This window comes from Callorhinus ursinus, unplaced genomic scaffold (assembly GCF_003265705.2).
Source record: "Callorhinus ursinus isolate GAN/ISIS: 27379988/994484 unplaced genomic scaffold, GSC_fseal_2.0 scaffold101, whole genome shotgun sequence".
Lineage (NCBI taxonomy): Eukaryota > Metazoa > Chordata > Mammalia > Carnivora > Otariidae > Callorhinus > Callorhinus ursinus.
Window position 1 is genome coordinate 1649085 of NW_027397163.1, and position 18767 is coordinate 1667851.

Consider the following 18767-nt stretch of genomic DNA (forward strand, 5'->3'; position numbering starts at 1 on the left):
TATGACTGAGTATGGTGGTGACAGGACACAGGGGCAGGGGACATAAGGGTAAGATGATGAGCATAGGGTTTGGCAGATGCACGGCGCAGGAGAGCGTACAGAGGGTAAATGCACACAGGGGTTCAAAGGTGCTGTGTGTTTAAAGTGTACCGAGGCGTCTGAAGACACACAGAGGCTAAGTGTGCAAAGCAGTGAAGGGTGGAGCTCATACTGGGCCCTGTGTGATAAGGGCTACCGCAGTCATGGGCACAAAGAGGATATTTGGGAAGGGACAGTGGGCAGAAGTGAGGAAGGGCGGGGCTGGACAAAAGGCACAGGTAAGTCCATGTCCACAGGGGTAAAGAATACGGTGGGGAGGGGACTCTGTTTTTTAAGATTTAAAGACTCTTTTGATGGCAGGATATAACAGAATAACACACACACACACGCGCGTGCACGCGTGCAAATGGAAGGCAGAACTCTCTATTACTTATGGCTCTGCATGAGAGGACAGACAGGGTACACGGGGGATTGCTCCCCAGGAGCAGGGTAACCGTAAGCTGAAGCTGTAGGCACAGCTTCTGCATGGCAAGTGGGATGGGGTTAGCTAGGGTTAGAGGGCACCCTTTGAATTGGCTCATTTAAATAATCTCACAGGTTCCAGAGCGTAAGGGCTGTCCCTCGTTGTCTGGTACCTGACCCTGGGCAGTCATAGCTGCTGCAAAGTGGCCCATTGTGTGACAGCCCAGTTAGGGCAGTGGTTGAGGTGTAGACTTGGTCAGATGCTCAAGAGGGGAGACTGACCATCCACTAGCCAGGGCCCCCAAACTGGGCCAAGACAACATTTAAAACACAAAAGAAACTACACCATAGTGTGTTGTTATGGTATGGATGTGCTGGATATGGTTGTGGTCCAAGACAGAAATAGAGGGTGGAAGGGAAGCTGGAGACTTGCATGGGGGGAAATGGGCTCAGGCAAAATGTGTGGGTGATGACGTCAGCTGGGGAGATAGTGGGCATGAGGAAGCTAAAGGACCCGGAGGAAATGGACAGTTGTGGTGGTGTGCGTGGGGTACACGGGGAGCTGACAGCGCCCAGTGTTTCACAGCTGGAATTTTGAGGGATGCACCATAGAGGACACAGAAAATAGAGTGAAGTCACTGGGATGGGGGCAAATATAGGTCAAGGGGGAAGGCAGATGTGGAGGTGATAGGAGGCAAGAAGTGTTGGGTTGAGCTCTCTAGAAGGGTTGGGGGGAAAGTGGAGGAAAGGATGGATTTCAAAGTGGGTACAGGATGGAAATGGGTATGGAAGCCTAGAAAGGCCACGTGGAGGTGGGATGGAGCAGGGGCAAGTCAAGAGTTTGGAGGGTGATGGGGCAGGTGGAGGTCTAGGGGATGGATACAGATTTAAGGAGTTGCAGGGTACAGGTCTAGGGTGCTACAGAGGTAGGAAGAGGGGCAGCACGAAGATTGAGGAAATGAAAATACATATGCAATGACCTTATTTCCAAATACATTCTGAGGTATTAGGGGTTAAGACTTCAATATATTAATTTGGGGAAACACAACTCAAACAGATTGCTATGATTTGAACTGTATGTTAATTCCATATACAAGGCATAGTCTCAAAATGCAGCTATGATTTTTCAAGACAATGAAAAAGACGACAAGAGAAGAAAAGGGAGTGTCTTTCTCGGGTAAATGCTGAGTCCCAGGATGGATGCTGCGCCCTCTCTTCCTCCTAAAATGCCATACCTTTTTTGTTTTTTGTGGTTTTTTTTTTAAGTAATTCTACACTCATTGTGGTGCTTGAATTCATGACCCTGAGACTGAGAGTCATGTACTCTTCCAACTGGGCCAGCCAGGTGCCCCCTGCCATACCACCACCCCCCCTTTTTTTTTTAAGATTTTATTTGTCAGAGAGAGAGAGAGCACAAGCTGGGGGAGCGGCAGGCAGAGGGAGAGGGAGAAACAGGCTCCTTACTGAGCAGGAAGCCTGATGCGGGACTCAATCCCAGAACTCTAGGATCGTGACTTGAGCCGAAGGCAGTTGCTTAACGGCTGAGCCACCCAGGCGTCCCTGCCATAGCTCTTTTTATATAAATTGAAAAGCATTACTTCTCTACCATGGAGATATTGAGCCAAACAGAATATGGTGTGTGTGTGTGTGTGTATGTGTGTGTGTGGTGAGATTTTTAAAAGATTTTATTTATTTGAGAGAGAGTGAGAGAGAGAATGAGCTGGGGGAGTATAGAGAGGGAGAGGCAGACTCCCCGCTGAGCAGGGAACCCGATGAGGGGCACGATCCCGAGGGGGGCTCGATTCCCCCAGGACCCCGGAATCATGACCTGAGCTGAAGGCAGATGCTTAACCGACTGAGCCACCCAGGTGCCCCTGTAGTGAGATTTTGACAAGTTCAGATATGCTCTGAAACTGCATAAGGATACCCCTCAGTGATGAAAACTGTAACATCTGGAGATCATGGGTAAGTCATGAATACTTTTACTCTATTACTTAAATATTTTACCATTAAAATTGTTCCCCAACCTCCTTTCCATCATCTTTTGGACATCTGTCCCTACATGACCACTATTCCAGGGACTCCAATGCAACCCTCCTCACCTCCCAATGCCCCCTCAAACCACACCATCTGCACCCTTGTCTTGCTGAACATTCAGTCCCGATTCCAGTATCTCCCCCCGTTCCCTGGGTCCTCTACACCCCACACCATCCGCTGCCCCAGCCTGAACTCCTGCACAAACCCAATCCACACCCACATGCACTACCCACTCCTATCACCCCTGACCCTTTCTCCTGGTTCCCTGGCTCACTCCCCTGTGCCTCTCTCTTCATGCTCACGGTCTCCTCCAGGGTCCCTCTCCTCTGCCAACATTGTCTGTCTTGGACCATGGTGTCTTCCTCCAAGGTCTGCCTGCCGCACACATCTTCCCCTTCCTCCTCTCCCACCATGATTTTAATCCCCCCAAGACCTTGTCTCCTGTGAATTTCACCAACCAAAGACCATGAGTATCTTCCCTGCGAAGTGCCCATACCCGTTACCCCCTTCATTTCCATGAAACGCTGCCTTCTTTCCCCAGATCCCCACATGCCTCACCCCCTTCACTGCCCGGCACGCTTTGTCTCCTTGTACCCTTAAATGTGGAAATGCTCCTTGTGACACTGCGCACACTTTTGTCTTTTATCCCTCTGCCTTCTTTCTTCTACTGCACTCTCTTCTCCCCTCATCCCAGGACCTGTGTACCCCCTCTGTCCTGTCTCTGTATCTGGCTTTCCCCGTGCCCTCTCTCTCACCTGCTCTGTCATACACCCATGCACTGCCACTCCCCCATGTACCCTAACATTCCCACCACACATCCCAACCTAAGGTGGTAATGCTTACAGGACTTTTTAAATGATGCATATTATAAATACTGCCTTTGTAGGGCTGTTGCAGGATTAGGATTATAAAGGGGGTAAGAGAAGGCCCCTTCCTAGGCGGTATGGAGATATAACTATTCTTCTGTATGAGATTCACACATGCCTGGTGACTGTGTGTGGTTTTATGAAAATGATTAACTGTGAAGTTGTGTAAATGTCATTATCTGTGTTTTTGAGTACACTTGTGTGTGGTGTTCCAGAAAGTTTGTGTGCAACATGGTGTCACAGTGAAGTATGCATGTGTGTATGTTAGTGCGTATTTCACTGAGTGTGCATGCAATTGTGCCTTTGTGTAAGTGTGTAAATGAGTTTGTGTGTGAGTTATCTGGATTGCCCACCATTGTAGCTCTGAAGCCTGACTTGAACATTGGGGGTGACTGGATAGTGAATCTGGATCAAATTGTGGATTTGTTTGTAGGAAAGATCAGAGAACCAAACTGAACTCTGAATTTATGTTTCTTAATTACCAAAGCATCAAGTGCTCATGCAGCAAATTTAGCCAAAGTAAGTGTGGAGAACTGGCAACCATTTGCTGCTTTGGAATTAGGTAAGTAGCACTGGCTTATCTGATAGTTTCAGGAATGGCAGAATCTACCTGTTAAACCATTTGATCCCAGTGCTTTTACCTGTGAGGGGCTCTTTCAGAAGCTTCTCTCTTTCTTCTGTGGATATTGTTCTGTGTCTACTTCCTATCATTAGAAGAGGGAGGCAAACAATGGTAAAGTATATTTTCCTATAAAATTTCCATTAATAATTGGCATTGATTTATGCAAATGAGTCCAAAGTAGTTGACTTTGATGTGGGCAAGTGAGTTCAATGATTTCTAATTGTAAACTGATGGCATCATTTCTTTCCATCTATTTGCAACTCTTTGAAAACCCTTCGTATTTTATCTTATTCCATTTCTCTGCTAATAACTTAAATGATGGTTCAGCTCAGTGGAACGAAAACTGGGAAAGAACTAGACACTGCGGAAACTTCTGGGGGAAGCAAAGAGCCCAGTGAGACACACATAATCACTGCCAGTCCATCACACTGCAGACCAGCATTTCCCGCTGTTTCCCATGTGAGAACCTGTCTGCCTCCAGGGATAATGGAAAAGAAAGAGCCTCTCAAAACCAATTTAATACTCTCTTAGGAGATACTAACTAGAAACCTGTAATTGTTTTTGGTAATTAGCAATCAGAAAAAGTTTTCAGAAATATTGTCAACTCCCAAGCCTACACTCCCAGACACAGATGTGCAGACACAGATGAAATGATAATTGCAGTTCTGAGGGAGATTACCTCACAGAATCACAAACCTGTATGTCAGGGTCTGTCTACCTATGTTCTGCCCGTAGTGACCACCACACTGAGCCCACCCTCCTGACAGCAGGAAAGACTCAAGCAGGTATTTTCCATTTCAGTCTGAGAGGCACAGTCTGTAACGGAAGGAGGCATACTGGGATTCTGCATAAGTGATCATACCAGAAAAAGACATTCTCTGGTTTTGAATCTGGTCCAGTGCCAAAGCACACAGGAAGAATTAATTCCTGAGGAACAGGGTGAGCTAGTAAAGAGAGATGGGAGTCCTAGACCCTACCTGATGGCACCTAATGCAATGTAATATAATTCTCTCTGACAGTGATTTTTTTTTTATTATGTTCAGTTAGCCAACATACAGTACATCATTAGTTTCTGATGTAGTGTTCAACAATTCATTAGTTGCGTATAACACCCAGGGCTCATCACAACACGTGCCCTCCTTAATATCCATCACCCGGTGACAGTGATTGTTGATGTTTAATGCAAGGAATAATAAAACCTGATTTTTAAGATGCTTACGGATGTAGTGGTAAGATCAATCTGCTATGCAGCCTACTTTACAGGAATCATAGACCAAAATTTCAGGATTACTAGAGGTACATCTATAACACCTCCACGCTTGTAAAAAAGAGTAAGATGAATTTATAGGAATCATCTGATCCTGTGCAGAAAGTGTACCCAAATGGTAATAGCTTGAATGGAAAAGTTTTCTCTCACTCCGGAGACAATTAATGTAGACTGTAATTGTCTCTTGAAAACACTGCAGCCTATTGATTATGGTAAGGCTATTTTCCTTCTTAAATTTAGGGAGGAACATCAAAGGAAGGGTTAATATAATAATTACGTGTTTCACACAACTGTCTGGCTCCTATCGTCTTGTTTTCACCTGTTTGAAAATATTTTCATAGATTGTAACAAAGGTACCACTCTAGTGTGGGATTGACAGTCAGGGAGTATACGGGAAATCCCTGTACCTTCCACTCAATTTTGCTGTGAGCTTAAAACTGAGGTAAAAAATAAAGTCTACTATTTATATTCTCCTAACAATCAAAAATCTGTATCAACTTATAAAATGCACAAAAATTTGTGCCTTGCACATGCCATTTTGCGTGTCATATCATTTACAAACATTGCATTGTTGCAAGTAATTTTACATAATTCGGGTATTAATAGGTAAATATGTGATCTAAAATTAATAATTTAGTTTCTAGCCTACAGTATTTTATCATGTATTAGTGTTCTATGTCCCCAAACGTAACGTATAATGTGATTATTCAACACTTCCTGTGATAGGTACCATTATACCTGCATTCTTGATATAAAAGCAAATGGATCTTTTTGTTGTCATCCTAGTATCAAGCCAGTCTTACATCCCTTACACATACCTTGTGGTGGAGCAGGTTCCTGCAGTACTCTACTGCCAACAGTGCATCTACATTTATTAAAATATCTAAAGCTTTATTCATTACTGATATTAGCCTATAAATCTTTACAAATAAATGGAAACTTGTTACATCCAACACTACAATAACAAAAATCTAAAGTCAAATGACAAGGTGTAAAATCAAAACTAAATATAGATCTGGATTATTTGATGAACACAGCTAACTAGCTTTTTTTTTTTTTAAACACAAGGTTGGAAGATGTTTTTTTCCTTTTTTTAATTATGTTCAATTAGCCAACATATAATACATCATTAGTTTTTGATGTAGTGTTCAAAAATTCATTAATTGCGTTTAACACCCAGTGCTCATCACCACACAGGCCCTCCTTAATACCCATTACCTGGTTACCCCGCCCCCCACCCCCCTCCCTTCTGTAACCCTGTTTGTTTCCCACAGTCCAGAGTCTCTCGTGGTTTGTCTCCCTCTGATTTCTTCCCAGTTCTCCCTCCCTTCCCCTGCGGTCCTACGCACTATTCCTTATGTTCCACATGAGTGAAACCATATGGTTAATTGTCTTTCTCTGCTTATTTCGCTTGGCATAATCCCATCCAGTTCCACCCGTGTCGATGCAAATGGTGGTATTCATCCTGATGGCTGAGTAATATTCCATTGTATATATGGACCACATCTTCTCTATCCATTCATCTGTTGAAGGGCATCTCAGCTCCTTCCAGTTTGGCTATTGTGGACGTTGTTGCTATGAACATTGGGGTGCATGTGCCCCTACTTTGCACTACCTCTGTATCTTTGGGGTAAATACCTAGTAGCACAAACTAGCTTTTAGTAGAGGATGGTAGTTTAATGCAATATCTTTGTTACCAGCTATGAAATTAACTATAAAATGGATACTGGACTTAAAAATTCCCTGAGCAGACAAAACCCTTTAAGCCACATAAGAAAAACTAAAATCTAGCTTATTTCATGAACACAATAAGCAAAACCTAGGTTATTCCTTGTGAATGCCTCTGATAATCATTAAAAATTTATCTTCCTAAAAAAAGGAGTAAGATAATCACTTTTAGCCAATTCCTGTCATCTGGAAAGCCCCACTGTAATAACCAATCATTGTAATCACTTTATAAGCCATCCTGGCACATTATGCCCCTGACCTTCAAAGGTTTTAAATTTGAAAGCTTCCTGTTCATCAACAGTTCTCATATGCACAAGGAAGTCTTACTAAATACTAGTTGTTGATTAGGGTGTTTTAATTCCACTATTTCTGGAATTTTGACACAGCACAACCCATTTCAATTCTCTGCTCTGCCCTAAGCGGATTTTGACAAATACTTAACCTCTCTGTGTATCTGTTCTCTTCATCGTTTAGTTACACCCACAGAGGTGCCGGCCTCATAGATTCGTGAAGCATGAAGAAGTTTTACGTTATAAGGGCTCTTTAAAAGTTACACATTCAACCTGTGGAAAACTCTTAGTAAAAGAAAAACATTAAGTCAACATTTCTTAGTGGAACTAATAGTAAGTGGAGAATAATGGATTTCAGTTGACAGGATACATCTAACCTGCGCCCATTCAGGATCCTTTAGCTCAGAAGATGAACTTAGTCACTGGGAACTGACAAGATGACTGTTGGGGATTTGGCAGTGGGGATGATTTCATCATAGACTATGGTTGGAATCCAGGGTAATTTCTCTCTTCTTTACCATTATCTCATCCTTTATTTTACTGGGTGCAGGCCAAGGTCCACAGATTTGATTCTGAAGCCCCTGATTATAGCCAACTCCTTGGGCTTTCTGCCTAAAGGAGTCCCCACACAACGATACCTTTTGGGTTGAGACATTTCCTCAATGATTTTGGATGCAAACTTTTTTTGTATGTTCACAGAGTGGGTAGGGTTGTGTCCAAGGGTAGCACCTACTTCTGGAGTGTCTTCCAGGCCATCATGATCAGGCCCAGGAACTCCAGGTGGAGAGGGCTTAAAGTGAAAGCTCCCAAGTACATAAGCACCTCCACAGCCCTGTGCTGGATCCTGCACAGGCTGGTAAACACACTTTTTCTTCTGTGTATCACCGGTAAATGGAGCAACAAAAACATCGCAAACAGATTTTGGATACTGTTCTTCGGTTCGTCATGACAAAGCCAGAGACTCACTGTATGCAGCACTGTTATCATCCCCTCATGTGCTGTGTTTGGGGCTCATGCCCTGGGCCAGCAGCTGCATGGTTTTATCCTGTACAGGCACAAACAGAAGGTCCAACGCATTCGCAGGACCAATGTCTCCTCCACATCATCTGAGTCCACAGCCACCAAAACCATCTTTCTCCTGGTGAGTACCTTTGTCTACTTTAACATCCTCTCCTCCATCTTTCAAGTCATTTTGTCTGTTTTGATAACCCCAACTCGATCTTCTGGAGCACCACTTCAGTAATCACGGTTTCCCAACTGTCTGTTCATAAGCCAGAAGCACAGTGTACCAATGCTCTGCCTTGCCCACATAATACAAAGTCCCTCGTCTAGGAGGAAAATGTAAACTGAGGGTTTCACCCAATGTTCAGTCATTCATTCACGATGACCCCTCAAAATCGTATGAAACAGTGACATTACAAGAGTGGTGGTAAACACACACACGTGCACATTATTTGTATCTTATAAAATGTGTGTGTGTTTGCACATTCATGTGTGTTCGTATCAATCTGATTATGATCAGCCACCCACAATATTGGAAAATTGTACATAAGAATGTAAAATTCAGAATTTAAAATACTTATCTTGCCCTTCTAGTTGATTATCTTAACATATATGAAGTGTATTTTTCATTTACCTACTTTAGTTCTTATGTCCTAGTTCTATCTCTTGATAAAAATATCTAAATGAATGTAGTCAAATATTTAACAGGATTAGTCTTTCATGTTTAACAATGGGCAAATTTGGAAAGCATTTACCAACTTATCAATAATGTGTGCTTCATGATACCTGTTCTAGTTTATTCTATGTTGACTTCTGTTAATTTAATAATTCCACGTTTTACCATTTCTGAGGTGCTGTAGATTTAGTATCTTAGATTTCAACCCAGAATTTGCACAATACTTGTAAAAACAAATCACGATGTAAAGTTATTTAATACAGTTAACCTCCACCTTGACAATATAAGATCACTGAATACTAACCTATTTACCTTCTTACAACTAATTTTTTTAGTTGCTGATATGTATTAAAAAATATTTTTTATGCATAGCTCATGAGTGCAGTGCTCAAATTTCACAAAATGAACACACTTCTGTATAGATCCTAGATTAAAAAAGAAAACACTGATAACCTTATAGATGTTTCCTCATGCCCTCCCAGTTACTCTCCCCAAGGGTAACCACTATTGTGACATCTAACTGCATACATCAATTTCACCTCTTTGTAATTCAAATGAACGGATTCCTATAGCATGAATGCTTTTGTATTTGGCTCTTAAAATTCCTTGTTTGGGGGCACCCGAGTGGCTCAGTTGGTTGTGTCCAACTCATGATTTCAGCTTAGGTCATGATCTCGTGGGTTGTGGAACTGAGCCCCATGTCAGGCTCCACGCTCAGTGGGGAGTATGCTTAGGATTCTCTCTCCCTCTCTCTCTGTCCCTCCCCCCACTCACACGAACAACCGCTCTCTCAAGTAAATAAATCTTTTTAAAAAAATAAAATTCCATGTTTGTTAATTTTTCTATTTTTTTCATGCTATTGGTGACAGAATTCCATTGTGTGAACATCAATTTTTTTTTTTTAATCAATCAACCAATTTAATCATTCTTCTGTCCATGCATGTGAGTGGGTTTCATTTTGGGGCTATCATGAATAGATAGCAATGGTATGTTAGTTCTACAGTGTGGCTTGGTGATACATGTATAAATTTCTTTTGGGTACATAATTTGATAGAGGAACTTTTGGGTCACAGGTTTACATCTACTCAGCTTTTGGAGATAACAGCCAGTTTTCAAAAATGTTTGTACAAATTTCATACCCACCAAAAGTGTATGACACGCCTGGTTTATACATAACTTTATCCATGCCTAGTATTTTCTGTCATTTTCATTTTAGTCTTGTGGCTGGTGTGTGATGTTAACCCAGGCAGTGAGAGGCAGGCCTGAAACAAACAGCTTGCCTAGTTTGTTATTTACTCTCCTTCCGGCAGGATAACTGAGGAATTATCAAGGCTGACAGAAACTGGATGAATGAAAAGCATTATACCTACATGTCTCTTACCAATGGACAGCCAAAGGCTGTTGGAAACAAGGAAATGTGCCTGTGAGGGTGGTGTCAGAATGCCCAGAACCCTCCTTTCCCCAACAGACACAGTGATTCAACAACAATAAACAGATGCATTCCTTTTGTTTGAAATCCATAAACTAGTTGAGAGGTTCCTGCACCCTGGGTGAGCGTCAAACCAGTCACACTGAGGCTGGTAGGAAAATTTGAGACACTCTTGCCATAATCCCTACGCCTGGCACAGCTCCCAGCTTCGCTGAGGGAAGAAAGAGCTGTATCACACAACCCAAGTTCCAACTTTTCCAAGGGCTGCCCAAGGGATTGGTTTGTTTTCTGTCTCAGAGGGCTGATGGAACCTGGTATACTCTAGATGCCTGGAGGCCAAGGGAATAAAGAGAGGTTTAAACAAGCATATAAGCAGGCAACGTAACTCCTCTTCCAGCTCGATGCAGTATGAACAGAAAAAAAAGTTTAGGATTCCACATTCTCCCTGGGCAGAGAAGAGCTGACTGCATGTCCAAAGCCCCAACTTCTCCGGGGGGTGCCTCAAAGACTGGCTTCTGTCTCACCTCTCTCAGGCTGACAGGACCCAGCGTATTTTAGATGTCTGGGGCCACTACAGCAAAGACAGTAGTTCAGACTAGTGTGAAGATTTGAGAGGCTCCCAAAATCTACAAGCCCAGTCCATGAAGACTGGTACAGGTGGCTGTTTTTCTCCTAATGCACAGACACCAACACAGAGTCAAGGAAAATGATGAAACAGGGAAACATATCTCAAACAAAGGAATGAGATACACCTCCAGAAACCAACCCTAATGAAATGTAAATATATGGTTTACTTGACAAAGAATTCAAAATAACCATCATAGGTTACTCAATCAAGTCAGGAGAACAATGCATGAACAAAGTGAGAATTTCAACAAAGAGAGAGAAAATAAAAGTATCAAACAGAAATCTTGGAGCTGAAGAATCAGAACAAAGGAACTGAAAAATTTACTACAGATATTGAACAACAGTCTAGAGCAGAAGAAAGGATGCACATAGGCTGAAAGTGAAGAAATGGAAAAAGATATTCCAAACAAATGGAAACCAAAGAGAGTAAGAGCAGCTATACTTACATCAGACAAGACAGACTTTCAGTCATTATCAGTCATAAGAGACAAAAAACGTCAACATATAGTGATAAAGGGGTCAATTCATCAAGAGGATACAACAAATATACATACATATAACCCAGTACTGGAGTACCTCAGTATTTAAAGCAAATACTGGGCACCTGGGTAGCTCAGTTGGTTAAGCGAGTGCCTTCGGCTCAGGTCATGATCCTAGAGTCCCGGGATCGAGTCCCACATCGGGCTCCCTGCTCAGCGGGGAGTCTGCTTCTCCCTCTGACCCTCTTCCCTCTCGTGCTATCTCTCATTCTCTCTCTCAAATAAATAAAATCTTAAAAAATAAATAAATAAATAAAGCAAATACTAACAGACCTGAAGGGAAAAATGGACAATAATACAATGATAGTAGGGGACTTCAATACCCCATTTTCAACACTAATGCATCATCCAGACAGAAAATCGGCAAGGAAACAGCAGACTTGAAGAACACTACAGACCAAATGGACCTAACAGACATATATAGAACATTCCATCCAACAGCACTAGAATAAAATCTTTTCAAGCGTATATGGAGCATTTTATAAGGCATATCATATGTTGGGCTATAAAGCACGTCTTAACAAATTTAAGAAGACTGAAATCATATCATGTATTTTTTCTGAAACATAATGGCATGAAACTAAAAATCAATAAAAGGCGGAAAACTGGGAAATTCACAAAAATGTGAGAACACACTCCTGAACAATCAAGTCAAAAAAAAAAAATCAAAAGGGGAACTCAGAAAGTATACTGAGACAAATGAAAACGGAAACACAACATACCAAAAGTTATAGGATGCAGCAAAAGCAGTTCTAAGAGGAAGTTTATAGTACTAAATACCTACATTAAGAAAAAAGATCTCCTATAAGCAATGTAACATCATGCCTCAAGAAACTAAAAAAGAAAAAAAAAAAAAAGAACAAACTAAACCTTAGCAGAAGGGAGGAAATAATAAAGAGTAGAACAGAAATAAACGTAATAGAGACAAGAAATACAATAGAAAAAAAATCTGAAACTAAGGGTTTTTTTTTTTTTTAAAGAAAATGACAAATTGTTAGCTAGACAAACCAAAAAACAAAAAAGGGGGGGAACTCAAAAAAATTGTAAACAGAAGAGGAAACATTACAACTGATTCCACAGAAATACAAAGGATCGTTAAGAAATCACTATGAAAAATAATATGCTAACAAACCAGATAATCTAGAAGAAATAAATTCCTAGATACATACAGCCTACCAAGATTGGATAATGAAGAAACAGAAAATCTGAACAGACCAATAATGAGTAAGGAGACTGAATAAGCAATCAAAAACCCAACAAAAAAAGCCCAGGTCCTGGTCGTTTCACACGTGAATTCTACCAAACATTTAAAGAATTAACACCAGCTCTTCTAAAACTCCTCCAAAAAACTGACGAGGAGGGAACACTCCCAAACTCATTTCACAAGGTCAGCATGACCCTGATACCAAAGCCAGAGGAGGACACTATAAGGAAACAAAACTACAAGTCAACATACTTGATGAATACTGACGCAAAAATCCTCAACAGATTATTAGCAAACCCAATTCAAAAGCACATAAAAAGTTCCACACACTATAATCAAGTAAGATTTATCCTTGGGATGTAAGGATGGTTCAACATATGCAAATCAACAAATGCCATAGACCACATTAACAGAATGAAGGATAACAATTATGTGATCATCTCAGTAACTGTAGAAAGCACTTAACAAACTTCAAAATCCTTTCATGATAAAAACTCAACAAACTGAGTATAGAAGGAATGCACCTCAACAAAATAAAGGCTATATATGAAAAGCCCACAGCCAGTTATCACATACTCAAGAGTTAAAGTAAAGCTTTTCCTCTGAGATTAAGAACAATGGTGCCCACTCTCGCCACTTCTATTCAACACAGTACTAGAAGTCCTAAACAGAGCAAGTCTGTAAGAAAAAAAAGCATCCAAATTGGAAAGGAAAAAGTAAAATTATCTGTTTGCAGATGATAAAATCTTGTATGTAGAAAAGCCTAAAAATTCCAGAACAAAACTATTAGAATAAATGAATTCACCAAACTAGCAAAATAAAAAGTCAACAGAAAAATCAGTTGATTTTTATATGCTAGCAATGAACAATCTGAAAAGGAAATTATAAAAACAATTTCATTTACAATAGCATCAAAAAGAATAAGAAACTAACCAGAGGTAAAAGATTTCTACAATGAAAACTACTAAACATTTTTCAAAGAATTAAAACATATAAATAAGTGGAAATGCATCCCATGTTCATGGATGGGAAGACTATTGTAAAATGTCACTACTACCCAAAGCAATCTACAGATTTAATGCAATCCCTATCAAAACCCCAATGATGTCTTTTGCAGAAATAGAAAAACCCATCCTAATCATGTGGAATCCTAAGGGACCCTCAATAACCAAAACAATCTTGAAAAAGAACAAAGCTACTGTACTGAACTCACTTTCCTGATTTCAAAACAAAGCTGTAATCAACGTAGTGTGGTACTGGCCTTCATGGTCAAATGATTTTTAAGAGTGCCAAGGCTATTCAAGAAATGGTACTAGGATAACTGAATACCCACAGGCCAAAAAAATGAAGTTGGGATTCCTACCTAACCCCATATACAAAAATTAACTCAAAATGCATCAAAGACCTAAAACTCTTAGAAGAAAACATTGGTCAAAACCTTCATGATGTTAGATTTGGCAATAATTTCTTAGATATGATACCAAAGGTACAAGTAAAACAGAATCCTATAATAATACTTGGCCTTTTGTGTCTGGCTACTTTCATGAGATGTTTCCAAAATTCATCCATGTTGTAGCATGTATCAATACTTCACTTTTTTTTTTTAACGATTTATTTAGAGAGAGCATTAACAGGAGGAGCAGAGGGAAAGAATCTCAAGCAGGCTCCCTGCTGAGCCCTACACAGGGCTCTATCTCACGACCCCAAGATCATGATCTGAATCAAAATCAAGAGTCAGATACTCAACTGACTGAGCCACCCAGGCGCCCCAATCCTTCATTCATTTTTATGGCTAATACCCATTATATGGATACATTTCATCAGTTGATGGACATTTGGGTGGTTTCCACATTTTGGCTATTGTGAAGAATGCTGTTATCAGTATTTGTGTGTAAGTTCTTATGGGGACATAGGTTTTCAATTCTCTTGGGTATATACCTAGAAGTACAATGGGTGGGCAAAATGGTAACTCAGTGGAACTGCCACATTGCTTTCCAAAGTGTTTGCACCATTTTCCATTCCCATCGGCAGTATATGAGGATTCCAGTATCTCCACTTCCTTACCAACAATTATTATCTGCCAATGTACAGACATACAAATTATTTTTGTATATTTGTGTCCTGCAATCTTACTGAACTTCTTTACTGGTTTTTTGTGTGTTTTTTTTTTAGTGGATTCCTTAGGATTTCCTATATACATGATCATGTCATCTGCAAATACAGTTCTACTTCCTTCCCAATCTGCATGCCTTTTTTTTTCTTGCCTAATTACCCTGAACTACTACTACAATGTTGAAAATAAGTGGCAGGAGTGGGTATTTTTGTCTTGTTTATCTTATATGGTAAGTACCCAATCTTTTACATTATGTTATCTGTGGGTTTTTGTAGATACCTTTTACCAGGTTAAGGAAATTCCTATTTCTAGTTTATTGTGTTTCTATCGTGAAAGTGTGGATTTTATTAAATGCTTTTTTTTTTTAGCATCAATGGAGATGATCATGTTTTTATTGATAGGGTATATTACACTAATGCTGGTCTCAGAATGAGCTGGGAAGTGTTCTCTCCTCTTCTACTTCTGGGAAGAGTTTGTGAAAAATTGGTATTAATCCTTTAAATGTTTTGGTAGAATTCAGTGAAGCCATCTGGGCCCAGGCTTTTGTGGACAGTCTTTTGATTACTAATTGAATACATTCCATATATTCCCAAGACACAGGTATTTCTGGCTGTGATGTGTATTCCATGCAAGAGGCATCAAAACTCTATACTAAGCTGGGGTTTTGCTACTATAGTAGTTCAGGTCAGATCAGGTTTTGCCCCAAATAACTCATTAAAAAGCCTACCATGGATTTCTACATTTTGCATCATGGTTAAGAGATTAGGATTCCAATTTCCTATAGGGCCAGCCATGCCCTGCTTCTTCTCATCTAGCTTGTAGGGCCAGCTTCCGTCCTTGGCCGGGCCCTAAAAGGATCTTAAGCTACCAGAGGAAATTAAGGCATTTTTTTTCTCCTGGGAGAGATTTGTTGAGTTCTGATCTGGTAAGTCCATAAGAGCCCGCATCAGACACCCAGAACACGCTGGGTCTGTGTCCTCATCTGAAAAACATAGCTGGACAGGGAAGAACTAAAGGGAGTGGCTAAAGTGGGGATTTCCTCGAGACAGGAGGGCTGATGACAAGGCATGTGTTGAGACTTCGTGTTTTGATTAATGTGAGAAGAGGAGGAGCAACAGGGCCCGCCTTCCAGCTGCTTCTCTTGTAACTTCCCGTGGGTTTGAAAAGCAGAAGTGGCCTCAAGTCCACCTCCTCAATGTCTCTGCATACTCTCCTCAGCCCCAGACCCAGCTTCCTTCCCTTGCCCCCCGAGGACCATCATCCCAGCCTCCTCCCCGGCACCCTGACCTCATCTGACCCTGGAAGGATCTCCCCCCTCCCCGCCCCGAGAGTCTTACTCCATCTTGTCCCTCTGGGTCACATTCAATCCCTTCGAGGTATTTGGAGGCTCATCAAGATCTGTCCCCTACGTATTTATCCATGCTCACCTATGCCACTCCACCTCTTTCCCCACTCTCCATACTGAATTAACTTGTTTCCCAAGAAGCGAGGAGGGAAAGCTTTCCAGGTAGAGGTTCAAAGGCTGGAAATGTTGAAGTACACGTGGGATTGCAGGAACCCTCCTTTCCCAGGTGAATCTCAGAAGACTTGAATCCTGGTTGCCAAGATGACTGCATCCTTCCCTTTACTCCCCTATCCAGGTGTCACCAAGTCCCAATCTGTCTCCTTGGGTAGCTTTGTTTCTCTTTTTACCTACAACCTCCCCAACTGTATGGTACCTGCCTCCAGCTCAAAACTCCTCTCTTGCTTAGACCATATCCTCCCAGGTTTCCTGGCCTCAGGTATCCCCCTTCAATTCTGATACTGTCAGTCCTTTACCAAAAACCCCTGTGGCTGTTCTGGCTTCCAGGATAAAGTTTAAATCTTCAGCTTGCTCCAAATGCTCTATATACTCTGTAATCAGCCTTATCTCCTTGTGCTATTGATGCCTCCACCTGTCTGTAGCAGAGCAAAGATGGAACCCAAAGTTTCTCTCTGGACCATGTGTGGCTGACTGTCACACTGGCATCCCCCAGTGAACCACACCTCTAGGTTTTCACATCTTGCGAGGTCACCTCCTGCACTGACTCTGGACTTGGCCACGTGACTTATTTCAGCTTGTGATGCAAGCAGAGGTTTGAAAGCGCTTGTAAACTGGGACTTGTTCTCTTGGAAACTGCTCTGGAACCATAAGCCATCAGATAAAGAGATCCAGCCACCCTGGAGAGGCCACAGTGAGAGATGCTGTACCAGGCCTCAGCTGAGGTGGTACTCCCAGACATGGGGGTGAAGAAGTCGCCTTGAACATTCCAGCCCCAGTAGATACCATATGGAGCAGAGGAATCTTCCAACTGAGCTGAGCTCAGACTGCAGAATTATGAGGAATAATACATTTTCATTGTTTTAAATCACAATTTTTTTGGGGGGGGGTTGTTATACAGTAAAATACAAATGAAACACGATGCAGCATTCATTTGAATGTTCTTTCAGGAATTAGTGGTGGATTGCCAAATGAACTTGAACATTTACCAGGCTGAAAGTGACCATACTGCCTCACCTCCCAACCTCATCGATTCTTCACTCAGTGAGTCCTTCAAATATTTATATCCTAAGAAAGTACGGTACATTTGTGTTGGGTGCGGGGTGGGGGACCAAACTTAAACCACAGGTCCTTCTCTTATGAAACTAACATAAGCCAATAATGGGAGGAACAGGATCTCCTACCCCTCATCCCCAAGGACAGTTGGGCCTAACAATCAGTAAGGACTCAGTAACATGAGGGCTGAGCCAGTAAAATCGCTTTGCCACCCAGTGCCAATTTCCCCTCCACCATGTTGAGCAAAATTTCACTCAGTATCACGTCCTTTGTGAAACCTTACACGTACCACCATCCACTAAGTCTCCTGCTCCTCTCTCCGGGGCTCTTTGGCCCCTGCATCAGTTAGAATTCAGGTGACCTGCAAGTGATGAAACCCCAAATGAACAGTCACTCAAACAGTTTAACTCTCCCAGGTAACCAATATCAGTGTGGGTTTTCACAGCATCAAGGACCCAGGCTCCTCTTATCTTGTTCTGCCACCTTGCTGGGCCTATGCTCCTAAGATCACTTCCTGGCCCAAGATGTTTGCTCCCACTCCAGCCATCTGGTCTGAAGTCCAGAGTGCAGGAAGGAGGAAACACAGGGGGCAAATATCTCCTCCCTTATGAACTCTTCCTAGAAGCAGCACACACCACTTCTGTTCACGTGTTATTGGCCAGAATTTAGTCATAGCATCACACGGAATGTCGAGAGACCTGGAAAAATGCCTTGAAGCCAGGCAGACATGTGCCCAGCTACAAATCGGTCTCTCTATTAATTAGTGAAGAAATGGGAGAACAGATATTGAGGGAAATGTGTTCCCATCTTGCCAGTCCCCTTCCCATTCCCTGTTACAGCCCAGATTTTCCTGGGACTTCCTCAGGGACAGAGCCTGACCCACAGGGGGCTCTCCAGCAAGTCATAGCTGACTCCAACTGACTGCTTCTCACATGCCATGCAGCACAGTTATCCAGTTTACATGTACTAACTCATTTAGTCTCACGCTGCGATTTAGATTCTATCATTATCCTCATTTTAAAAGTAACTCTAGGTTACTTTTACTTTACTATCATTATCCTCATTTTAAAAGTAACTCTAACTGAGTTAGAGTACCTGGGTAACCTACTCAAGGTCACACAGCCATTAATTAAAAGAACTAGGATCTGGACCCAGGCAGTTTGACTTCAAGGCACCTGCCCTGAACCACCACAGACTTGACTAATGTCTGTGAAACTAGCTGCATCACAACCTAGTTTCTGGCTAGGTTTCTCCTAGCCAGAAACCTCATGGACTCTCTATCCTGGAAGCC

General features: G+C 41.8%; 1 protein-coding gene and 1 pseudogene across 1 annotated transcript in view; one reads left to right on the forward strand and one right to left on the reverse strand.

Moving 5' to 3' along the window:
* Window positions 1-7793: 7793 nt before the first annotated feature.
* LOC112806666 (vomeronasal type-1 receptor 4-like) lies at window positions 7794-8554 on the forward strand (annotated as a pseudogene).
* Window positions 8555-17349: 8795 nt separating this feature from the next.
* PPP2R1A (protein phosphatase 2 scaffold subunit Aalpha) overlaps window positions 17350-18767 on the reverse strand; it is a 40932-nt gene continuing 39514 nt past the window's right edge. Inside the window, exon 15 of the mRNA XM_025849053.2 lies at window positions 17350-17837. Coding sequence (XP_025704838.1) covers window positions 17818-17837 — 20 coding nt within the window. The 3' untranslated portion in view covers window positions 17350-17817. The remainder of the gene's footprint in view (window positions 17838-18767) is intronic.